The sequence below is a fragment of the Lentinula edodes genome, assembly GCF_021015755.1.
Source record: "Lentinula edodes strain Le(Bin) 0899 ss11 chromosome Unknown C8R40scaffold_11, whole genome shotgun sequence".
Lineage (NCBI taxonomy): Eukaryota > Fungi > Basidiomycota > Agaricomycetes > Agaricales > Omphalotaceae > Lentinula > Lentinula edodes.
The window spans coordinates 393,605-417,892 of NW_025764317.1; the positions used below are offsets into that span (position 1 = coordinate 393,605).

The 24,288-nt window shown below is 44.2% G+C and overlaps 9 protein-coding genes across 9 annotated transcripts; 5 read left to right on the forward strand and 4 right to left on the reverse strand.

Moving 5' to 3' along the window:
- Window positions 1-182: 182 nt before the first annotated feature.
- C8R40DRAFT_1168918 (HSP20-like chaperone) lies at window positions 183-770 on the reverse strand (the record flags this gene model as incomplete). Its single annotated transcript, XM_046231273.1, has 3 exons — window positions 183-281; window positions 343-562; window positions 619-770. The coding sequence occupies 3 exons, from the start codon at window positions 768-770 to the stop codon at window positions 183-185; spliced, it is 471 nt and encodes a 156-aa protein (XP_046088091.1).
- A 443-nt stretch (window positions 771-1,213) lies between these two features.
- Window positions 1,214-1,805, forward strand: C8R40DRAFT_1159886 (small heat shock protein; the record flags this gene model as incomplete). The annotated part of the gene is made up of 3 exons (XM_046229947.1): window positions 1,214-1,362; window positions 1,429-1,648; window positions 1,707-1,805. The coding sequence occupies 3 exons, from the start codon at window positions 1,214-1,216 to the stop codon at window positions 1,803-1,805; spliced, it is 468 nt and encodes a 155-aa protein (XP_046088092.1).
- A 130-nt stretch (window positions 1,806-1,935) lies between these two features.
- C8R40DRAFT_1096932 (ribosomal L28e protein family-domain-containing protein) lies at window positions 1,936-3,638 on the reverse strand. The gene is made up of 7 exons (XM_046227756.1): window positions 3,552-3,638; window positions 3,391-3,500; window positions 3,230-3,333; window positions 3,054-3,166; window positions 2,630-3,005; window positions 2,436-2,577; window positions 1,936-2,378 (listed from the first exon to the last, which is right to left on the reverse strand). Exons 1-7 carry the CDS (start codon window positions 3,611-3,613, stop codon window positions 2,308-2,310), a joined length of 978 nt encoding a protein of 325 aa, XP_046088093.1. The 5' UTR covers window positions 3,614-3,638; the 3' UTR covers window positions 1,936-2,307.
- Window positions 3,639-4,419: 781 nt separating this feature from the next.
- Window positions 4,420-5,475, reverse strand: C8R40DRAFT_1168921 (uncharacterized protein; the record flags this gene model as incomplete). Its single annotated transcript, XM_046231274.1, has 2 exons — window positions 4,420-4,550; window positions 4,617-5,475. The coding sequence occupies 2 exons, from the start codon at window positions 5,473-5,475 to the stop codon at window positions 4,420-4,422; spliced, it is 990 nt and encodes a 329-aa protein (XP_046088094.1).
- Window positions 5,476-5,912: 437 nt separating this feature from the next.
- On the reverse strand, window positions 5,913-7,211 carry C8R40DRAFT_1168922 (uncharacterized protein; the record flags this gene model as incomplete). The annotated part of the gene is made up of 4 exons (XM_046231275.1): window positions 5,913-6,434; window positions 6,499-6,779; window positions 6,843-6,960; window positions 7,011-7,211. 4 exons carry the CDS (start codon window positions 7,209-7,211, stop codon window positions 5,913-5,915), a joined length of 1,122 nt encoding a protein of 373 aa, XP_046088095.1.
- A 46-nt stretch (window positions 7,212-7,257) lies between these two features.
- C8R40DRAFT_1248862 (uncharacterized protein) lies at window positions 7,258-8,814 on the forward strand. The gene is made up of 5 exons (XM_046233663.1): window positions 7,258-7,540; window positions 7,595-7,732; window positions 7,785-8,174; window positions 8,226-8,590; window positions 8,643-8,814. Exons 1-5 carry the CDS (start codon window positions 7,286-7,288, stop codon window positions 8,698-8,700), a joined length of 1,206 nt encoding a protein of 401 aa, XP_046088096.1. The 5' UTR covers window positions 7,258-7,285; the 3' UTR covers window positions 8,701-8,814.
- C8R40DRAFT_1248866 (glycoside hydrolase family 13 protein) lies at window positions 8,795-11,769 on the forward strand. The gene is made up of 10 exons (XM_046233664.1): window positions 8,795-9,172; window positions 9,225-9,340; window positions 9,392-9,713; window positions 9,771-10,213; window positions 10,265-10,577; window positions 10,632-10,704; window positions 10,757-10,826; window positions 10,877-11,038; window positions 11,089-11,337; window positions 11,398-11,769. The coding sequence occupies exons 1-10, from the start codon at window positions 8,920-8,922 to the stop codon at window positions 11,443-11,445; spliced, it is 2,049 nt and encodes a 682-aa protein (XP_046088097.1). The 5' UTR covers window positions 8,795-8,919; the 3' UTR covers window positions 11,446-11,769.
- Window positions 11,770-12,003: 234 nt separating this feature from the next.
- Window positions 12,004-12,656, forward strand: C8R40DRAFT_1168925 (uncharacterized protein; the record flags this gene model as incomplete). The annotated part of the gene is made up of 2 exons (XM_046231276.1): window positions 12,004-12,418; window positions 12,472-12,656. The coding sequence occupies 2 exons, from the start codon at window positions 12,004-12,006 to the stop codon at window positions 12,654-12,656; spliced, it is 600 nt and encodes a 199-aa protein (XP_046088098.1).
- Window positions 12,657-13,396: 740 nt separating this feature from the next.
- Window positions 13,397-14,660, forward strand: C8R40DRAFT_1041474 (3-carboxy-cis cis-mucoante lactonizing enzyme; the record flags this gene model as incomplete). The annotated part of the gene is made up of 5 exons (XM_046224003.1): window positions 13,397-13,525; window positions 13,572-13,889; window positions 13,954-14,182; window positions 14,236-14,563; window positions 14,615-14,660. The coding sequence occupies 5 exons, from the start codon at window positions 13,397-13,399 to the stop codon at window positions 14,658-14,660; spliced, it is 1,050 nt and encodes a 349-aa protein (XP_046088099.1).
- Window positions 14,661-24,288: the final 9,628 nt, after the last annotated feature.

Here is a 24,288-nt window from a genome sequence, read left to right on the forward strand (position 1 = left end):
TAGAAAAGTAATTCTTTGAACATATGTCAGAGTGTACGAATTTTTCCGGAGGTATGCTACCTAGATACATAGTTTTTTTTTTCGTAGAGAAATGATGATATTGAATTATACAAGTACAGGTTCAGATCACAGGTAAATTCGATTCAAGTCAAACGGCTGTGGTGTGCATGCATATCCTGCAGTCAGGCTACTGTGATTTTCTTCGGGGCTTGTTCAGCGCTAGCTTTTGGGAAGGTGACTGTCAAGACACCATTCTCCATTGAGGCTTTGATTTCCTCTTCCTATATCGAAAGTCAGTACACAATCCATGCTCCAAGAACTCAACAAAAATTGACCACCCACCTTGACACCCTTTGGGAGCTGCAGAGTTCGAGAGTATTTACCAAAGCTCCTCTCCCTCACCGCGTAACCATCCTGTTCGCGGTCATCCGAGAGTTTAGTTTCTGCGGCAACAGTCAAACGCCCGTTGTGAACGTCAACCTGGACATCTTCCTTTTTTACGCCGGGGAACTCGAACGTAGCGGTGACAAGGTTCTTTTCTTTGTCTTCATGAAGATCCATTCTATGAAAATATTAGTAAACGAAAGTGGAATTATGATTGCAAGCGGAAGAACATACTTTGGTTTGAAGAATCTTTGGGTCGTATCGGAATTTTGGGTCAGAGCTTGGCTTTGACCTTGACTTTCACCGCCACGGGAAGCGCGAGAGCTAAAAGCCTCGTCAAAAAGACGGTCCCAGTTGTAGCTTGGCTCGTAGAAGTAAAGAGACATCTTGTTGGTGTCGAATGTGATTGTGGATGTAGAAGGATTTGTTACTTGATTTTGAGTTGTGTTTGAGAAGAAATGAGGAAAAGACGGCCTGACTTATATCCTCTTTAGAAACTCATGTAGGACATTCTCGAACTCTCTATCATGACGCTGTCGAAGACGGCGAAGAGATACTTGATGATGTCAGTTGCAGATGAAAGAATGAAGGAATGAATTGTAAGGACACCCCTGGAACATTCTCGAATAAGCGCTTGGTAAGCGCTGAATATCCATTCAAGCACTTCTCGAACCTTCTAGTATCATTAACAGAATAAGAGAGGTCGTCGTGGAAAGTTCTAGCAAAACACAAGCAACATAAAAGGACCCATGCGGGGCCCTCGAGGCTCCAAGAAAAAAGAAATCGCATCTAATCCACAAACACACCAAACTTACCAACCTCACCTCAAATGTCTCTCTACTTCTACGAGCCTTCTTACCACTTTGACCGCGTCTTCGACCGGCTATTCGACTCGGCCTTTTCGCCTTTGATTAACAACCAGTCTTCAGTTCGAAATGGAGACGCTGCTAGTACAGTGAATCTACCAGTGAAGCCAAGGTAAGTTTCATCACATCGTTGAGTCCAAGGTCTTCGATCTTTGTTGCTTACATTGATTCCGCACAGAATGGACTTGCACGAAAACGCTGACAAGAACACGGTCACCGCGACGTTCGAGCTACCTGGCCTCAAGAAAGAGGACGTCCAGATCGACGTTCACGATGGTCGATTGACAATCTCTGGCGAAAGCAAGGTGTCTTCAGAACACAACGAGGACGGGTATGCCGTTCGCGAGAGGAGATATGGAAGCTTTGCTCGAGCATTGCAGCTCCCTCGAGGTGTAAAGGTAGGCTCTCGAGGCTCCTATCACATTGCTTGAAATGAAACTCACGTTCAATTTTCAGGACGAAGAAATCAAGGCCTCAATGGAGAATGGTGTTTTGACTGTGACGTTCCCAAAGTCGACGCCAGAGGCCGAGCCCAAGAAAATAACAATCTCCTGAATTTACACCTCCTCTCACTTGTTCGTTATGATGGAGATATCGTTGAAGGTCATTGAATCATGGATAATTTGTATTTGTAGTTCATCTCTGTACCATTGAATGAAAACTAGGAGAAAAGCTTGAAACGAATCGTTGATTTTGATGTATAACTGAATCGGTGATTTGAGTAAACGTACCCGTTGCTGAAAAAGGAAGTCAATTATTGAGCGCCAATAAAAGCAAGTTCCTACAACCATGGTCACTGTCATTTCTGTCTTTCAGTGCGACTATCAACGTCAACTTCGATGGGTTACCCTGTTCGAATCTATAATTGACCAATCGAGAGGCATATTGAGAAACAACAATGGAAGTTGCGCCATATTTGAAACGAAAGATGCAGGGCCGAAAACACACTGAGTAGCTCGATATTGCATATTCGAAGACGAATGAATTCTTCTACACTGCAATACCGAATCGGGCAGGGCACAGGTACCAGGTATATAACGAAGCTGACGATACATAGCTACCAATTTGCGAGCGAAAGTGGTACGCTCTCCACTTCCTGTTCGTATTCCACTTCCACCCGTGGCCCTTCTATACAGATATTAGTCAGTGATTCGAAGGGACATAAAAGAACATAGGAAGATTTACTCTTTGGTCGCTTTTCTGGACGTTTTTTGGGTGCTTTTGGAGCTGGGGCTTTCCTCTTCCCCAGCGTCGATGGTTTTGGTTTAGAGTTTTCTTCATTCGAATCGCCATCTTCAACATCTTCATCGCTCCCTGATCCCTGATCCTACATGATTGTCAATACGTGTTCAGCGAAAAATCAGAACGAAGGAACGCACCACAACGTCTTCCAGATCACTTAAACCGTCTTCATCGTCATCCTCGTCCCCACTTATATCGCTCACAAACTCTCTGGAACCCCAATCGTCCATCTCTTCCTCAAGTTCTTCCTCTAACTCTTCATCTGTTTCGTCATCGACCATATCCTCAAGCTCATTAGCTACGCCCTTTCCTTTGTCGCCCTTCTCACGATCCAAAAATGCTTGCCATACACTCTCATTAACGTTGAGAGGCGCGTCACCGTACGCTTTTGATTTGAGTCGCTCAATGAGCTCTTTCTCGATCGATTTTTCGAGGTGAGCAGCAGAAAGAGCTTTTCGTTCTCGGACAGTCTCCCGTCTGTCCAGTTTTTTCTTCACTCCCACAAGTTTGGGCCTAAGAATGAGTTAACAAGGGATCTGGAAAAAAACGTTTGCAACGTACTCTTGCCGTAGTTGTAGACGACGCATCTTGATAAGATATTGAGTGATTTTGGTGACCCTTTGCTTGCATTTGTGGATCATGAAATTCGGCCAATGTATTAATTCGTTGTCAATCTGCAAGTGTATAGAAAGATGGATGTAAGGAAAGGAAGAGCGACGAGTCACTTTGCGACGCACCTGTTCTAAAGCCTTTGAATAGTTATTTGATAATGTTATCTTCTCCCACATGTGTGCAGGGGAATGTGCTCGTTCGATGGTCTTGACATATAGATATAATATGCCTGGTTGCAAATTAAACAAGCTCGAAGTGCAGAAAATGAAATTGATGGTGAGATCACCTTCGTGTTCCCTGATAGTCGCATATCTGGAGTTGGCTAATGGACATGACTGTCGATTGCAAAGGCCCGTTACATTGTATTCATTGCGACAGAAATTTTGGGTGGCAGTTCTGTTCTAAAATCAGCGAGGCTAGCCTGGTAGGTAGTATATGTCCTATTACTTGACTTTGTAAGAGCAGAACTGGTGATTTATCACAGACCAAATCACATCGTCGCTTTGCATGATGAACAAGAAGAGAACTGGATTTTGTGGCAGTGCAGAATTTTGCTGGAATAGGCGCCTTGCATTGATGATTATCAAACGACCAAAGCCGATGCTTCAATCATACGGCAAACTTTTCGAAGAATAGATCGTACGGCGTGAACGCGTCTAGACGCTCTCGTGTGGTTTTGGACTCAAATGAGCTTCAATACATATAACAAATTGCAACGACACAGCACTCAAGATGCTCTCCTTTTGGCCCCGAACGCGTAACTTGTACTTTTTTATTTTTTTTGAAGAGGCTCGGACAGATTTGAATCATTGTCGGAAAGGGCCTGACCGCTTGGCAGTATATTCCAATGGAACCAGACTCTCATCCATAGGATGGTCAGTTTATTACACGCCGCAATCTGTTTTCGACCTCCCTCAGGCTCTTCCTCATGCGCTCGGAGTCACACCCCATCGATTTCCAAAATTGTAGGTTGTCTTTCCTTCAAGTCATTACCAACAACGATGAGTCTATTTTCACAAGGAAAAGTCTGACCATTAGCGCTATGTTACTGCCCCCTACTAGACTCCCATCATGTATCAATAGTGGACGAACCCTCTGCTATTCTTCAATCCACTGTTTCGGAAGGTCTGCGGTTTTGTTCTACCGTGACAGCGATCTTTGCAGACTAACGTCCACACTCACTTTGCAAGCTAGTCAGAGCCGCAATGAAGTTAGCCTAACTCCCTTTGCGAGACAAGTTTCGCCACATCACTAGCTTTGAACACAATTTCATTATCTCCGTCTCTGTGATACTCGAGAGATTCCGAGTCATAAATTATGCAAGAGATGAAGAAACAATTGATCCAGAGGAATTCTTCTCTAATGCGTCAAGGGTTTCGCGCCAAAGTTTTGCCTGCATTAGCTCTCCTTCTTTGCTCTCAATCCAAGAAATTACCCTGGTAACAGCTTCGTAAGTGTGAACGAATGATATAAAGAAATTCTACGCACGGCAAGTTTTCATACACTACCAACATCTCCCCGTGACTGTGTTTTCCAGCACCCCTGCTGCATACACTAGCACCCTCGATCCCACCTCTGGCGACCTCGCTCGAACAGAGAGGACCAAACGTCCTACAAGTCTGAGTGGGAGAGAAAGACTGCGAGCGAGATTGGTCTTCACCATCCCAGGACACATGCAGTTGACGATAACGTTCGACGAATCCACGTGGGTCGCTAATTCCTTCACGAAGAGGCGAACGAGGAGTTTAGAATCAGCGTATAATGACCACGGCTGAAACGTTTTCTCGTCATTGCAGGCATCAAATACTGTAGTTGATTCCGGAATGGGGTTTCCGATAAATCGTGAATCACTATACTTCTGTGAAGCGACAATGGACAGATACGAAGGTGTCGGGGGACTAGTGGCTTCTGCCGTGCTGCGTAGCAAGGGAAGGAGCAACAAGGATAGTATCGCGTTTGATAGATAATTCACTTGAAATGTCATTTCATTTCCAGTATGAGGAGAAACCTTCCAATCGAGCAGGAATACACCTGCATTCAGGAGCGCGATATGCAGGCAGGGAACCTCCGCCTTGAGTTTCGCAGCAAACGCGGTGACGGAAGAGTGAGAAGAAAGGTCGAGTTCAAAGACGAGTATCTTGGGTTGATCGTCCTCACTCTTCCCTTCCCGTTGAGCAAGTATCTCCGATTTGACCACTTCGCCTTCGGACAAACGTCGTACGGTGATAATAAGAGTGGAGACGTTGTGCTGTAGGTAATGCAAACATGCCGCCCTGCCTAGACCACTGTTTGCACCTGTGACAAGGACAGTCTTACCGTGGAAATCAAGAGAAGCCGGGAGGGCGGGTACGGAAGGTTGCATAAAAAGCATCTGGGGCTTGGTTCATCTAATACGGAAATAAGCCGCTTATAAGGAGGGGCTACCGTGGAACTACCGTCGGTAATCCCGATCCTCTTACCAAGCCCCGTATGATGATGTAAGAAATTGGGAAAATTCGTACCTCAAAATTTGCATGGTTAAGTAGTATGTACAGCAAAGCTCAAACTTGTACCTTCCAAAGAGGTGTGTCTTTCGGCTTATCAATTAAATAGAACTTTTCTTGTCGTCCTTTGACAAACTTCCATCTCTCAGTCTCTTTGTCCCAGTAAGCATTTTCCTCGATACGGAACCTGATCGTTTCGTTCCGCTCAAAAACAAAATGGTAAGCATATAACTCTATGCTGTAGTAAGTGTCAGGTAAGATGGCCAACTCTCCAAGGATGGGAACATGCTCAGGCAGGTTGGTAAAGCCTTATATCCCTGTTCAGTCAGGTAGCCAACGTTTTCACAGCGGAAGTCTCACCAATAACAGCGCCTGCATCATGACCTGAACATATAAGGAAAAAGTATTCAGAAAGAAGAAGAAGGCTGTAGATGTAGAATAATGCATTACCCCAATCTCCAATTGGATGAGAATAAATTTGTCCTTCGATGCCTTCGATCTTCATTTGAGCAAGGCAATTTTGAAGCACTTCATTCCCCGTCATTCCCGCTCTCATTATATCAAGGTGTATGTCTTGCATACGGTTGGCTTTCTTCAGACCCTGCTTCAAACTATCGGGAGCATCCGTCTCACCGTCACGGAGGACATATGCCATGTGCTGTGTATCAGTGTTCATGCCCATTGCTGTTATACCCCAATCAATGTGTAGTAAGTCGCCTTGCTGAATAATGTCGTCTGTGCCACTCCAACCAGGAAATGACTCCTCAGTGAGGACAGAGATTCGGGGATGGTTCCAAGTGGTTAAATTGAGCGTGAGCATCTTTTCGCGGTACCACCAACCTAAGTCCTGTTTGAAGAGCATATATACACATGAGCGATTCAAACTACGACTTTAGGGAAAAATCCTTTACCTCAGTCGTCGTCACACCTGGATTGATAGTATGGCGGGAGAAACCCTCTTCCATCATAAGCCAAACAATATCTTGCACGTCGCGATAGTATTTGAGTTGGGTCTCCAGTTTGGTAGTAACATACTCAATGCCAAGCAGGGGAACGTTTACCATCCGGTGCATCCATTCGGGGCCAAGGGCTTGTGCTGTGGTGTCATACTCCCCGACATGCAAACCTCCAGCAAACGCAATATTTCGGTCAACGTTGATAGCAATGCGTGGAGGATTGAAGTCCTCAAGGACTCGAAGCAATTCAGGCTATACTTGCCCGGTATTGTCTACCTATGTTAGTGGGTTAGGATAACCTTCAAGTGCAGATTCGTTTGTATGGAATAGAAGAACGGTGCGTCTATGAGCATCATAATCGGTGGCATTCTTGATTGACCACCAGATAGTGTCTTCAGCGTGCTCTCTTTGGCTCATCTGAGTGCGAATGAGGCGCGAACAAATCAGCTGCGTTTGTTGATGCTCACCAGCCAAGCATCCACACCATGTTTTTTAAGGAGAGAGGGAATACGTGAGATCCTTTCCTTGAGCCAATGATCTCGAATCCGAGCTTGCTCTCGGAGGGATGGAAGTGGCTTGTACTGGATAGTGGTCTCTCGCAATGCAGATGCAGAATATGTTAATAGATTGCATGATAGTAGTAATAAGATCCAGGTAATAAAACTCATCATGGCCGGACGAGAGTAAGAGGGAATTCGAATTGCCGGAAGTGCCGGATTCTGTAACTTTACCAGTGGCACCGATGGCTGAGGAAGACAAATCAACTACATCGCTACCAGCACCTTCAGAACCATTGCAAGTCTCAGGCTCTCAATCTGGAACACATCAGCCCTCTCAGAGCACTGTAGAAGAGAATAACAGATCCGAACTAATATCGCGTGCCAGAATATTTCTGCGTTCTTCCCAAATCCAGTCTCAGGATGTATTCGCAAAGCGGAGATTCCTCTTAGACAAGGGCCTCAACGAGCATGAAATTGAACTGCTTCTCAGGGAGCTAGTGCGTCTCGCTTCATCTTGCATTACCTTCTCTCACAAGTTCACGTTTGTGTAGCCTCCACAATTACCCAGGGTTCCACCTAGGACCTATCCCCAGCCTCTACCTTCAGGCTTACTCACGCTACTTATCGGCCTGGCTAGACTACTTACATGGGTAGCTGGCGGATCTGCTGCCCTACTTCTTCTTTACCATGTGCGCTCAACTTTTACCGCGAACTTACCGCTTTCAAACTCATAAACTCTAGAAAGTTTTACTTCCTCGCATCGTGCGGACCGCGGAAGCACGAAAATCGCTAAAAATGCATCAGATTAACCTTCTACAGAAGTTAAACGCGTCCCTTCAATCTTTCAAAGAAACTCAAACACAATGTTATGCGCCGTTACCGCGTCCGGTTCCTCACAAGGAACATTCGACATTTGCAAGCTGTCACAGTTTATTGGACGTTCTCAAAGAGTCCGAAACCCAGAATCTGAATGTAAATCAGCTTCCCCAAATTACCCTTCTACGATGCGCATGGGAGGATTACCGGGCACTCCCTGGTTGTGCGGATAGCAATCCTCGAACAGAGGAACTATTCCAGGTCCTGGAAAGTCGCATTCCGTGGTTGGTTAGCGATGAAGGACTTGTATTCGAAGTGCGTATCTTGTCCCTACATCTATAGTGTTATTCCTTAATCGATATTCAGCGCACTTTGTGGGACGTTCTATCGACAACCCCCGTATTCAAAGAATTGACATCTCAAGACTCCCCAGAGGGAGCGTCAGCGCCTGTACGCTGGGTTTATGTCCCTCCAGAACCCGTTGTTCCGACGGCTTTCATTTCTTCTCTTGATTCTCTATCCAAAGTGATTTCAACTTTCCAGTACCCAACAACGTCCAGCCCTTATCAGTATACTCTGCAAGCCATGACGGAGTTTACCGGTTACATTAGCTCAAACCTTTACACACCATATCGTCCACCATCAATACCTGGCACAACCGCTTCCTCTATTGAACCAGCGGATGAAATGAAGAAGGAAATCCGAGCGCTGAAAGGCCTCGTATTGAACAGGTAAGTACTCAATTTGCACTGATGTCAAATTTTCATTGATCTTGTCGTGCAGGAGATCCTTCATGCCGACAATACCACGAGCAAATATTCCATCTCGACAGGTACCGTAAAATACCTGTGTAGTTCACGCGTATGTAAACTGTATGTCGATTCTGTACACTGTGTACAGTACAGTATAGAAGAATTCTTATCTATCTGTACACGCTCTCGTAACCCTTATGGGGAAATTTCGCGGTGGAAGTATGGTACGTCATAGCAAAAAGACGCGAACCGAGTTTTGAGGGTCGGATTTGTCCAGGCTCCAATTATCTTGCTTCTGGACCACCATCATGCCCACCAAACCCCTCGACCCAAAAGCGATTGTTGAAATCGATGGATATCTTGAACCAGACGTTCCAAACATCGTCAAACGCTATGACTTGTTCCGTCAGTGGAAGGACACTATCGACGAGCATGAAGGGGGATACGATAACTTCACCAAAGGCTATCTCAAGTTTGGCCTGAACGTTGGAAGCAACGGAGAAGTGGTGTATAGAGAATGGGCTCCCAATGCCCGAGAGGCAAATCTCATCGGAGATTTCAGTACGTTGACTTCCTGCAGACTTCAGTTGACGATAACGATTTCATCCCCTAGACGAATGGAACAGGAGCAGTCACCCGATGAAAAAGAACGACTTTGGTGTTTGGGAGATCACAATTGCCCCGACGTCTGTTGGACAATGCGCTATCCCTCACGACTCAAAAATCAAAGTTTGTTGATATTTCACAGCATATATTTAGTCTTATCATTTCTTTTTGTAGATATCCATGGTCACACCCTCAGGACAACGTATCGAGCGTCTTCCCACCTGGATTAAACGCGTTACTCAAGATTTAAGTGTCTCTCCTGTCTACGATGCGCGTTTCTGGAACCCACCCGAGTCACAAAAGTACAAATTCAAGAACACTCGTCCTCCAAAGCCTAAAGATGCGAAGATTTACGAGGCCCACGTTGGGATCTCCACCTCGGAGAGTCGTGTCGGGACATACAAAGAATTCACCCAGAACATTCTGCCTCGTATTCAGAAATTGGGCTATAACATCATACAAATGATGGCCGTCATGGAGCACGCATATTATGCATGTGAGGCCGTTCGCTCTCCAGTTGTAGCGCTCAGATCTTGACCGACGTTGTCTCTAGCCTTTGGCTACCAAGTCACTAACTTCTTTGCCGCGAGTTCTAGATATGGTTCTCCGGAGGACCTCAAGGAACTCATTGACACCGCTCACGGTATGGGTATAACCGTTCTTCTGGACATTGTTCATTCCCATGCTTGTAAAAATGTTCTCGACGGCCTGAACGAGTTCGATGGAACAGATCATCTCTACTTCCACGAGGGAGCAAGAGGTCGCCACGAACTTTGGGACAGTAGGCTTTTCAACTATGGATCTCATGAAGTTTTGAGATTCTTGATGAGCAACCTCCGCTTCTGGATTGAAGAATACCAGTTTGATGGATTCCGCTTCGATGGGGTGACGAGCATGATGTACAAACACCACGGAATTGGTACGGGCTTCTCTGGGGGTTATCATGAATACTTTGGAGATGCTGCAGACTTGGAGGCAATTGTTTACCTAATGCTGGTAGGTTTCGTGCCAAATTACTTGCACAGATGACTTTAATGATATTCTTAGGCGAATGACGCGATGCATACTTTGTACCCTTCGGTCATCACCATTGCTGAAGATGTTTCTGGCATGCCCCTACTATGCATCCCCACGGACAAGGGTGGCGTTGGATTTGACTACCGCTTATCGATGGCCGTACCTGATATGTGGATCAAGCTGCTCAAGCACAAGTCTGATGGCGAATGGGAGCTTGGAAATATAGTTCATACCCTTACCAATAGGCGACACGGCGAAAAGAGTATCGCCTACTGTGAGAGTCATGATCAGGCGTTGGTGGGAGACAAGACTATTGCATTTTGGCTCATGGATAAAGAAATGTGTAAGTCCAGTCTGCATCTGTTGTGAAAGTTATGCTAACTTCTATATTTGCTAGATACTCATATGTCTGATCTCACCGAAATGACACCAATAATTTCTCGTGGTTTAGCTCTGCACAAGATGATTCGGTATGCTGAATCGATTTACAGCGATATCATGTTCCTGAAAGTTCTGTCTTAGTCTTCTTACGCACTCTCTCGGCGGAGAAGGATACTTGAACTTCGAAGGGAACGAATTTGGTCATCCCGAGGTAGGAAAATCAACGTCATATTCGCCTGATACCGCTAAACTTTTCGCTAGTGGCTCGATTTCCCGCGTGCTGGCAACAACAACTCCTTCCATTATGCTCGTCGCCAATGGAATGTTGTGGATGATCCTCTCCTTCGCTACAGATATCTCAATGAATTCGATGCTGCCATGAATCACCTTGAGGGACAAAAAGGATGGCTTTCCGCTCCTCAGGTAGACTCTTCACTCTGCTCGTCCTGCTTAACCATCTCATAAGACAATAGGCATACGTTTCACTCAAACACGAGGTAGACAAAATCCTTGTATACGAACGTGCCGGCGTGCTGTTCATTTTCAACTTCCATCCTACTAACAGCTTCACCGATTACCGAGTTGGTATTGAAACTGCTGGGGAGTACACGGTCGTGCTGACCACTGACGAGCCTCGATTCGGCGGGTTCGATAACGCTAAGACGGGCGGGAAGTACTTCACTACTCCAATGGAATGGAATGGGAGAAAGAACTTCTTGCAGGTGAGTTCAGGGGACCCTGACATCACATTGTCATCTGGGATCTCAGGTCATTATGTGCAGGTCTATATCCCCTCCAGAACTGCTCTCGTGCTTGCTTTGGTGAATTGAACGATGAGACCGTGACATAGATCGAGTTGGACTCAAACGGACTTTCAAAAACTTTTTTTTCACTCCCGCCTCCATGTTTATGTTCTCGAGGATCGTCGATGGCTGTATGTTTGTCCAAAGTGTATTTCTTATCAGTAACCTGGCTCAAGGGATTGTAATACTAGTCATTAGATTCACTAGTAGTAGCCTCCTTCACAGGAAGCATAAAGGTTGTGGCGTTACCAAATTCAAAAAGGCGACATGACGAGCCTCCCGCCCCAAAATACAGAAAGCATCAAAATGCCAAGATTGCCTCAAGATAACTCTTGAGTGCGGTTTCTCTGCGCTTACATAATCTTGTGAGCCTTGTTTCTATCTGCGATAGTCTGCGATGGACGTGATCAAGCCTCAGAATACGAAAACAAATTTCAGCAGAAATACTCCTGATTTCTGTGTGTACTATCACTGCGAGCGAAAGAGACAGGCTGGTGAACCTCCGTTCAAAGTCTGCGCAGGGTGTCGTGCTGTCCAATATTGTGTGAGTGTCTTTCACTGTTGAGATGATGTCGAAATTCCCTTATGTTACGTATGCGTCTGGAGTGCCGAGAACACCAAAAGGCCCACTGGAAGGTCCACAAAGAGTTTTGTAAACAGAGGGCAACCGAGGCAAATCCATCCATTCGTCTCCGCGAACTGGAAGATTTTATTCGTTTACACCAAGCTGCTTTCAAAGTGGCACTGGCAGAACTCTTTCACATCGATGACCCAGATGACCCTATTGACTGGTCTAAAGAGCTTGCTGTTTTTGAATTTGATTCTACTTCAGACCCGAATCCCGCGAGGAGATTCAGTTTGAAAGATGCGTTTTTAACGCCAGACATGCCTGTTGGAACGCGAGATGGCGATAGAATTGCTACATATCGGCGTACGACCTATGCTAGTCACACGGAAGTCCCTATGCCCGAAGGATATATCAACTATGTTTTATGCCTTTGTGAGATCCCACTCCATTAAGTGCCTACCCGTGTACTAATTGGCGTTTGTCAGGTCATTGCGCAGACAGCGAATGTGTCTTCCTGACTACTCAGTCGATTTTTCAATCGGATTATCTTCCCTTCATAACGCATGATCCATGGTACTTTCAACCTATGAAATGGATTACAACGGAGTTGTTTGGAAATACTTTGAAGAAACAGCTGAAGGCATGCCTAATACCCGTCCTGGTGTCATGAAGAAGGCCGGCTCAAAATGGGTTTGGAATGAGCTTACGCTCCAGGATCCTATAGTCTGGGCTTGAGGTGTGCAGTTCACAATTCTTTTGGACTTGTCATTCATTTTGTCTTACCTATATATCCAGCTAATTAATCTCACTGCACAAAAATATGAAGAACCACATTATAACACCTATCTCATCATCTGGTAAGTTAACTTTACTTCAGGTTGTTATCGTTGATCTTACTTTGAGATTCAAAGCTTAATATATTCGCAGTCAGCAGCAGCGTCAATCTTTTATAATTCTTTGTATCATATCATATCTTACAAACTCACAATGATTTTCGCATGAGGTCGCCATGTCACAGAACCCTCAAGTAGCCAAGGTCAGTTGATCTGAATCTTACAGAAAGCAAAAAATAACACATCATTTGGACTAGATCTCTGTGTAAATTATTATCATCGGACCGCGGTACATGTTGTATAACTTCGTCGACCAGTATACCTTGTACAAAACCGCACACGCGCACAATACAGTACATACGAAAATTCAATGTGTCTCTCTAATGGCACCTTGTGATCATCCGCCGTTTCTATCATATCAATGCAGATCTCTTCTATTCGTCTTGCAATCCCTTAGCCCTCAATAATGAACCTCACAAAGAACTCCTGCATATTGAGCCTTTTGTTGGCTTCCGTCGCCGGAGAACTCCATCATGTTTTAGTTGGGAATTTCGGGACTGACTACAATGTTACTCTTATGCTGGACGGTACTCAGAATGTCGGAAACGGTTATTTATACACCTTCGAAATCGACAGTGACACCGGAACGTTGGCTCTGGTCAACACTACCAATGCTGCTTCAGCCCACCCATGGCTCTCATTTGATGTGCGTCTCCGTTCTCTTAACATCCCGAGCGTGCTAAATTCTGCAGAGTAATCGCAGGGTCGTTTATGCATCTGGGTGGTCCAATCCTATTGCCGGTCAACGCACCTATTCAGCATACGCACTGCAGAAGGATTTCACTCCACGTCTTCTCAACACTGTTCCGTCCTGCGGTACTAAACCGATTGCGAATCAGTTCGTCGAAAATCATTTCTATGGTCTCGACTTCGTCAATCCATGTGGAGACGTGTGGTCTGTAAAAGGGGATGGTTCTTTCGGCGAACACATTCATGGAATTCAATTCGAGGAAGGTGCGACCCTCCACGGATTTGCAAACACACCTGATTTGCAGTATATGTACATCATGGTATGTTTTACCAAGTCCATTTGCTTGAAATGCCGAACGATCAGTAACCGGTTTTCGTTGACAGGACCTTGGCGGAAACCTCGTTCATACTTTTACTATTAACCCTCTTCAGCAGATTAATACAACTTCTCCCAGCATCTCTGGAGCAGGGCCTCGACACGGTGTCATTGACCCGACTGCAAACTTTCTCTACGTCATTGACGAAGAAGGCCTCCGCGTAGACCAATTCAAGCTCGATGCGTCGACTGGGGCACTGGCCTTGACGGACAGGTCGCTTGCTATCACACCGTTTGGTGGGCTTTGCTTGTTCCCCATAAATGTCCGCTAATGTCGACCAAGTGATTAGGACTGACACCAAGCAATGCCTCGCTTTACTGGGGCGATGAAATTGCTCTCTCTTCGTCCGGAGTGACCCTCTACGCATCTACCCGCTCTCGTGACAACAACTCCACTGGGTTCATTGCTGCGTGGGATCTCACACCAACCGGAGACATCGTCGATCCGAACGGTTTATTTATCGTCCCTACCCCTGCAGGAGGCGGGACGTCAAATATTTTGACGACTTCGCCATGGAATGACAACATGCTCATATTGACCGATGAGGATATGGACTTTGCTGCGCTGTATAATTTGACAAACAATGGGACACAGCTGGAGGAGCTCTCTCGTGTCGAGTAAGTCTCCCTTGTCATACTTGAATAATCATATTCTCAGATCCTCACCAGCATCTCCGGAACCTCTTGTTGTGCCGGATCGGTATGGGTGGACTAGTTGACTTATTCAAGGTCTCAGGAAATACGGTGGTAATGGAACACCACGAAAAAGTCACATACATATGCGAGTTATCAACCCACTATGTACATCCCTCCGTTCACAAATCTTCTCTAACTCCGCTCCATTACTGGAATAGACTGAAATGGCTACTAGAGGTACATATTGAGAATAGTCTCTTCAACGACGCGACTTGATGCTGAGCTTGGACCTAAATTTGGTCACGAAGTTGAAGAGCACCTCAAACATTGTCCTCGTATTATATAACTCAAGTCATCAGTGGGAGCTTGCCATATGATTTGGAGAATCAACTCTGTTCAAGGTAAGGCTGTTAGGGACAAAAGCTAGGGAGAATGGCAGAGAATGGTAAGGACATGTTGGGTCTGAAGGTCCTCGTGAGAGGTATTACTGCTATTTGCAGAACTTAGGGCGCCGTGAGATTTTTTCGTTCGCACTCGAAATCCCGCTGATCTTCCGAGCCCTATCTTCCAGCAGCTACCTACCCTTCAATTCTCAAGGCTTTTCTTATATATTCAAGGACCATTATTTCCTAGTCCTTAGCTAGATGCCCATGTACTTCTTTAAGCAAATCAATGAATCTATACTGCTCGACAGTGGAATCTATGATGGAGACCCAGTAATGGAGCAGCCGACGGATCTGACATTACATTTTCAGTTGACACTACGTCTAGACCAATCTTGTGAATGGGCAATAGCCGATAACGAGCTTGCCTCGTTTTTGTGTGAAAGAGAAAGGAAGGAATCTAATGGGCACTCCAACCAACCAATCTAATACACAATATGCGAGTTCACTGCTATCAAATTTATTTAATAGCAAGGGGTAGCGTTGGCAAAGGTTCCGCAAAGCTTTGAGAGCTAAGTACGAAGCTTTGATTAATCAATTTGAATCGTTCTAAGGATTCGATATATTCCTTTGATCAAGGTAGATTCAGCACGATTTGTGCTTTGGTTTGTATTGATTTGGGTATATCAAGAATTGGGGGTTTGAATCAAAGTAAATTAAAACCGAAACACACAGACCCCTACAGAGGGCTAGAACTATGTGCTGGCACAACCACACAGCGTGATTTGCCCTTAAGACCAACGACTGATCCTAAGTTCGAAGAATACCCAACAACTGGATATACTTCTCGCAGTCACAAGGAGCAGAACACGACGTTCCTATACTCACAAGTGCCGGGCCCGAATGGCTGCTAGCGAAGAGGTTTCAGTCTGGCGGGAGTGTGTCTTTCCTTTTTACGGATTAGCACTGCAACGTCGTCCCAAAATCACCTGTATTCCAGATACATCGGATCGCTATTTATACATACAGAATATAGAGTCGCATAGTACAATTAATTTAATAAAATAAACGTTCGGAACCGCAAGGAAACTTCTACACTCAGTCAGATACTATTTAATTTGAATCTACATGTCCTTATTTGGTCCATATTGGTTCCAAGATTCTAGTATACCTCCAAACATAGGTAGGTACTTCAATATTCATTTAATTTAATTGTTTTTAGAGAATGACTCGAATGGTGTTCAACTGTCATTGCGGTTCAACACTTACTTCGATCGTTTGTCATCTCGTCCGGAGGCAAATCAGCTCTCCTCGATTCTAATCCTATCAATCTGATTCATCTGGATTAAACTAATTGCTTCTCTCTTTCAACAGACACCCATTGTGCCTATACTATATCAAGGGAGTTACGCATAGTATTCATTTAATTACATTCTTCAATGTTTTCTACGCCAGGACTCTTTGACATTCATTTGATATGTCTTCGGAACCTCGCAGTCTTTCGATCGTTCTTCTAGTCATTTTCCTCAACCATGCAACTTGATTGGTCTATTAGACTAAATCGCAGTCTTTTAGATTAATGCATGATCTTGTTCTAGAAGGAGTATTTTGATAATTCCTGAGTTCTAGAAAGTCATTTCGAGTCAATCCTCGGTTCATGGTCACTTGAGTAAGTTCTTCCAAACTCCTGCCAGTGTAAGGTCCAATAAGAATACCCTTGGTATGTCATACGTGAATGGTCATCCTTCGGATGTAGTCCGAGTCTGGTATAATCCTGCTTGACAAACAGGTAGACTGCTATCCGTAGGTAGTATCGGGGATGGGTAAACTAACCAACTTGTGGTAGTATGGGTATATGGTCCCTTCAACTTATTAGACTGATTCAGTATTGACTTTGACTGTCAATCTGGGTCTCAATTACAGTCCTCTCGATACAAATCTATACGTGAAAATGTCACAATTCACAATATAGACGTCTAGCCAAAATTTAGGCGTGTCATCCCCCCCAAACTAAAGAATTTGACCGTCCTCGGTCATTCATAGTTTTGTATCGGGAAAGGATACCCAATCTGTTATTAGATTGATTCGACAAGACTATATCTCCTATTAATGTAAATCACTGGGTTTGGATCTCTACTTCTCCGTGTTCTCCAATCAATTTGGATGCCCTCAAATGGGTTTCTAGCGCTCATCTTATCAATTTATTCACACGCTTGCTACGAATCGTAACAGTTTAGCGCTCAATTTGAATTGAATACATTTTTGGTATTCGTATCACATTTCGAAAATTTAATTCACAATCTTTTCATCATCTAGTCACAGAACGAGCTTCCATTTCATGGAGAACTGCTCTGACGTACGCACTGATTCAGTGTGTACGTTTATTTGGTTCGGGGCACGGGGTTCAATGAAATTTTTCGTTGAAGTCCGTTTTCCCTCTTTATTCCGTTCTTTCATCTCGTTTGTCAAAATGGCTTCGACCTCGAGTCAAACTCGATTTTCGGGCTCAACTACCCTTCTGCCTACCTCCCTTTTGGAGGCTCAGGTTCTTTTGTCTGAACTCAATTTAAAATCAACGCTCCCATTATTCTTCGAAAGCTCAATTTTTCAGCGCCTTCAACAGGGAGACTATGTCCCTCCTGTTTTGGATTCTCAAAATTCACCGGATTACCATGAGTCTAGTTCCTTTCCTGCCTTTTCCTACCCTCGCTCTCTCGTTCCTCTCTGTTTTCCTCCCGACACATTGCGTCCATTGTCCGTGGCTTCCGGATTGGATTTATTTTGTTCGGCGCAAATGGCGGTTCGAACCTTACAGGATTTGGTAGAGGAACCACCCTCAACAGAGTCGGAGATTTACAATGTTTTTGAGGAGGCTGCTCCCTTTTTGGTACGTAGCCACCTCTATCTTTCTTTTTATTGCAAGTATTTAACAGTGCCTCATAGATTTATATTCATGACTTTTGGATGGGTCGGGCAAATTGCCCTTTATTCGCAGAACAGGTCTTATTGTCCGCTGAATCTCTTACTTTCGGTCTACCCATTTTTCTTCGCGAAAATTTGACGCAGCAATGGGGCATTTCCCCTGAGCATCGGTCTTCCGCTGAGGTAAGTGTTCATTTCAATTAAATTCTCTTCATTCTCGTTAATTTAATTTGCAGGGGGTTCCAAAATTCGAACAATTCCCTGCCATTCCAATTCCCTTTTGTCTACGTTTTCGTGAGGAAGCGCAATGATGCGTTCGGTTCCTTCTAAGGATTTAGATGTTTTTGCCTCTTTACGCGGTAAGGTTTCACCGGTGGTCGCATCAAAAATTAGTACTCTTTCACCTCCTCTGGAGATCAAATCTTCGACATCTGTTCCCAAGGCGCCTGTAGCTCCTCCTCGATTAATTAGAAGGAATCGGGAGTTAGAGAGCCTCAAGGCTGATGCTTCCACGTTTTGTGAGTATTAATTCAGTTGATTGATTTCTTATTTTATTCATTTAATCTTTATTTTTGATTCAGTTTCATCGCCACGTTCCACTCGTTCAAGAGACTCAGACAATGAGCTCTTAAGTGGGTTCCCGTCTGCAGTTTCTGCTTCTCGAGCTTCGTCTTCTACCAAGGTTTCCACGGACAGGAAAGAGCCTAAACCCAAAACTACCGTCAAGGTAGTCGAAGATTCCAAAGCCTCTAAGCCTACTTCTTCTGCCATGGTTTATAAAAGAGTTCGACTCCCTTCTCGTTCAAGGAAAATCGCACCAACTACCGCAAAAGGCAAATCCCGACAAGTAGTCGTTTCGGATGACGATTCTGCTTCCAACGAAGTAGAGTCAGAAGATGAGGAAGAAGATGAGGATGAGGAGGAGGACTCTGCGCCTCCTCCAAAACGCCTAAAAACGACATCTTCTCTTCCCGGTAAGACTTTATTCTTCTTTTTGTTTGATTTTATTAATTCAATTTGATTGTAGCTTCACTTCCTCGCCGTTCAGTTAAACGGGTGACCGTCCCCAAACGAGTGTCCAAAGCTGCAGCAAAATCCGCTCCTGAGCGTCCCTCGGATAGTACCTTTCGACCGGTACTATTGGCGGATGCTCAAGGGCGTTTACGGCTCCCTGAGCAGTCAACTGGGAGTTTTACTCCCTTCCCCAAATTTGCTCATGCCAGGGTAAGTCACAGTGATTCAATTCGATTTAGTTAATACTAATTCTATTAATTTAATAGAATAGCGCTGCCTTGAATCGCGAGAATCCCCTCCTCGCTATCAATCCTGACTTTGTCGAGCTGGGCTCCATTTTGGAGACTCAAAATGCTCGTTTTACGATGCAGGACCTGATGCAGGTTAATCGGGTGATTCGTAATGTAAGTTAATTTCAATATCTCGTTTTAATTTAATTGCTAATCACGCTTTGGTTCATGTAGCCTTCCATTCCCAGCCAGGCTTGCGTTTCGGCGCTTGCTCGAGGGGATTTGGAAGCTAATTCGGCTCCTCTTCCAGGATATAAATGTCAAGCCTGCTCCTCACGGAGTTTAAAGTGCTTGGGTTCCTTGGATGTGGAGCTGGCTATGGATGCGCTCAATGCGCTCCATAAAGCTTCGACTAGCAGTACGCATAGTAAGTTTATTTTTATTCAATTTCATTTGATTTATTTAATTTAATTCATTCGATTTTATTTAGATCTAGCAATTTCATTACGACGAGCCATCGACTTGAACGACCAATTGAAACAGCTCGAGTCTCTTTTCGACTCCACGCGGGACCTCTTCTTGCGATCCATCTTGGATCTGCAGAATGCCGGAGAGGACCCTATCGTCGTACTGGAAGCACTCAAGGCCGCCGAGCCCAATCGTCGGGCGATTAGTCTGAATGAGTGGACCCTTATGGCCACTCTATTCCGTTGGCCCAGTCCATTCAACTTGAGTGGGCTGGATTTCGATAATCGGACTCCAGGGGAATGGATCGATCTACTCCGTAGCATCCATTCTGGCGAGTCAACGGCACATATCGACGACAAAGGGCACCTGGTCGAGTCTTCCCCGCCTCCGGATTCTGCTACTGAGGCTTTGGAAGGCCTCAAGGAAGTCGAGAGGGGGTCTGCGGACGAGGGTACCAGTAGCCAAGTAGGGGGATCCATTCCAATGGAATTGGATCTTCCTGCAATCGAGAGTCTGGCCGAGCCAGCTCTGTCTCCTGAAAAGGGGGCAGAGCCAGCGCAGACTCTCTAATCGCAGCTGGTTCCTTGGGGTCGTGGCGTCGTTTTCTTTTCTATTTTTTAATTTTGTTTTTCTTATACACACACGGACGGACGGGTTTTTCAACCTGCATATTTCATTATAGCTGACCACTCGCGGTCATGTCATCCGGGTTTTTCAACCCAAAATCTCATTATGGACCTTTTCAGGACCACCGGTCAATCGAGACCATTTCGTTTTAATTAGATTTCATTAATCTAATATCTATCTTGTTTCTTTCTTGTTTTTCTTGTGTTTCTTGTAGGTAGTTTACCTATTATTTTGTTGTGGATAGCTTACACTATCCTGTATATATCAATTTACGAGCTCTCAGGCTCATGTTTATATTAATTTGAATGAGTGAACCTAAGTTCTAGACAAATACTTGATTTATCCCTTTTACTTTGATTGAGGAGCTGCCCTTGCTCATTCCTATTAATTTGAATGAGTAGATACATTTTCTCTTCTCTCAATACTTTGTTTACTCAAATCATGTTTTAATCTGAATGAGTGCTTGCGAATTATCGAGCCAGTTCTGAGTTCCACTTTTGGATAGGGGTTCAAAGTAAGATTCCATTCCGGATCCTGGCATGAACTTTCATGCGAGATCAGGACCGCAAGACTTTCCTGTCTTCATTGTCCTGAGTGCTCAAGTCGATCTCCGTTCGCCATTGATCATAACAATGTCGGGAGGTATTCTCAACTCCACTTTCAGGTTCTAAGCGCAGTTTCTTTACTCATTCCGCTTATTTTGACCTTCTGTATGATCATTTTGATCAATTCTGGGTCACTGCGTTCACAATACCATTCAATCTGATTGCCAAACTATTAGTCTAATTGAAATTTTGTAAAATTTTCAATCAAATCGATATCCTCCTCCCCCAAACTAAAGAATTCAACTGTCCTCAGTTGTCCTAATTTGGTTAGGAGTCGATTTCACTGTTTCGGTATAAAAGCTCAGGCCAAATGACTATCAATATGCCATTCGTTCCAAGTCGACTTGCATTAGTCGAACTCAGTCGAGCTCTCATTCCATATAAAGTTCCATCAACATCTATTATCGTTCATCCTAGCATGCCTATCCACCACAAGAAGGATCTTGACATCGCTCGAGTTGCTGAGCCCCACTTGGGTGCTTTGCAGCAGCTACTTGCTTCGTACAAAGGCAAGAAGACGAACAGTCCCGACAAGGCAACAATTTCTGTCCTTCGTCGGTCTACCGAGTATCTTCATGATCTCTTGGTATGTTTTCTACATTCAATTTTAATTGATACGTATTAATTTAAATTGTTTATTACCAGGAAAAGCCTGTTACACTTCGTAGTCATGTTAGACAAGTTTCTAACTTGACTGCTCGTCAGAGCATTATCGATACTTTGTGTCTCGGGCACAAACTGTTTCCTGACATCGTCAGTGATTCTCACTTCGAGCAACATCTTAAGTTCATGGCTTTTGCCAATGATGCTCGTGTATGTATCAATTTCATTCGTCACTATTTACGTTAATAGTCTTTTCAGAACACTTTCGTCAGGAATCGCCTGCTCGATCGTGCTCGTTCAGTTCATTCGGATCACGAGGCTTCTACTCGTTCCGAAAATTCTCGTTTCGTGAAGAAGTCTAAGAAGAAATCAACAAGATTTGCTTCCTCTCGTGACATCAAACGGGAACTTAGATCTGTTCGTTTCGACTCTGATGTCGAGGTAAATCTTCAGATCTGATCTCAATTAATTTGATTTATCAATTTCGTTTAGATGAACTCAGCCTCCGAGGACGAGTTGGTGTCTGGAACTGAATGCAGTTTCAAACAGAAGCCTACTCTCTCTTTTATCAAGGTGAGTTAGAATGTTATCATGTTCTGTATCCACGACTCATTCCATGTCGTAGAATCGTCGCAGCACTCCCTATCCCACCACTGGTTCCAACAAAGGTTCCAATAAGGAAGAAAAGTCTGCTGTGAACGATGTTTCTCCTCGTCTCAGCAAGGTTCATTGCCACGCTGACAGTCATGTTTCTTCTAACTGTATGTCGTGCCTCGCTGAGGATAAAGGTGAATCAATTTAATTCAAATCCGTTTCAAATGGATTCTTATTTCGTGATTTAGTGACCCATAGCAAGCATATCAATCATGCTCTTGCTCAAGTCGTATCTTCTAATCTCGATACTCCACCAGCTCCTCTTGAGTCGCAAAGTACCAAATTCATTGCTGCTACACTCAACTTTCAGGCAGCTGAATTCGAATTTAACGCAAACCTGGTCAAGACCTATGCAACTCGTGCACGTATCGCCAAGGTAATTGCGGACGAAGCTTGCAGCATTTTGAAAAGTCGCCAAGACTCTGGCTCAGACTCTTCTGTTTCTGACGCAAGTTTCGCTACTGCTCAGAGTATTACCACCATTGGTTCCGAGGACACCGTCGTCACTCCTACAGAGATGGCGGTTCCAGTCCCTAAGACCGTCGAACGAGCCACTACTCCATTCACTCGTGGTGTTACTCCTATGATGGAAGACAAAGGACACGTCTCTGCCTAGGTCTGCAATCCATCTGATTGATTTTCATTTAAATTAATACATCATCATTTAGATGCATTCGTTTTAAAACCCATATGTATTATAAAAAACAGTTGTTCGTGTTGACCCACTGTCTTTACATGGTTTCTTTAATTCGTATTCGTTCATTCCATGCCTACTGTCTTTACGCCATCACAGCTGTATAGTAGATGCATCATCTTACCATCGCCATTCATTTCATGATGTTCGTTTGTAACAGTATATCACCTAGAGTTTCAATCTAATTATTGATCCTCTCCCTCACTGAGTTCCTCGTCAGAGTCAGTATCTGATAGTCTCAGATGCGGTATGGCATCGAATATGTAATCATTTTCTGGTGACATCCAATATTCATCTTCGTCTTCTACCATTAAATCTAATTGTTCGGCAGTTAAGTCGATAAGTTCGTGAATATTGTTTGGCAATTCAATTGGTTCTTCTCGTGTAAAATGCGGTAATACTCTGAAGGCTCCGACCTTCTCTTTGAGTACTGTTCCATCCATTTCAGCAATGATATAAGAGCCACCCTTAGTTCGTCTGATTACGACCATAGGTCCTCTATATCTTGGATACATCTTTCTATCCAAACTCTTTTCAATTCCAGAATTCCTAACCTGGACCAATTGACCTGGTTTGAAATCCCAATCTTTAATTGTATGTCTATATTTTCGTTCAAATCTTCGTAGCTCTGCAACTTTGTTTGCATCTACTCTGCGTCGTACTTTCTCAATGAATGAGTTATGTTTCGACAGAGCTTGAGCACGATATCCAATTAATTCATCTCTAGTTAAGATTCTATTAGGTGGATTCACCAACCAAGTTGATTCCACTATATCAAAGGGAAGCAACGGTTCAGCTCCTGTTACCAGGAAATATGGAGAACAACCTAGACCACGTCTTGGTGTTACTTTATCCGCCCATAGTATCATTTTCAAAAAGTAGAACCATTTAGATACATCTCCACCAGTTGCTTTAATTAAAGCCTGGCGTATGTCCAAATGCGCTCTTTCAATCTTTCCATTAGCTTGCGAGTTGTAGGCGGAAATTCTTATTCCTTTAATTCCATACTTCTCTTCTAGCCAAGCTAGCATGTTTTTCATTTGACCTGCATTATCGGTCACCACTTCTTCAGGACATCCCCAACGACAAATTATATCGTCAAAGAACCATTCTCCTAAAGTTCTAGCATTTTCATGTTTTACTGCCCGGGCCTCAGACCACGAAGACAGTGAATCCCTTCCATGGATGATGTATTTACATCCATTAGACGGAATCGACATTATCATTGTATCGACATGTACCTTCTGAAACAATGAAGGTGTATGCATCAAAGTAGGAGGTGCTTTCAACAGCCTCATCTGTCTATTTTGACACTCCTTACATGATCTCACATACCATTCCACGTCTTTATATATGTCAGGCCACCAGAATCGTTTCTGCAAGAAATCATTCGTTGCAAAGACTCCTTTATGTCCTAAACAATCATGTGCACTATTCAACATGTGCATACGCTTTTCTTTCTCCACCACTAATTGTGGTTGATCAGGTTGATCAGTATTCCTATGGT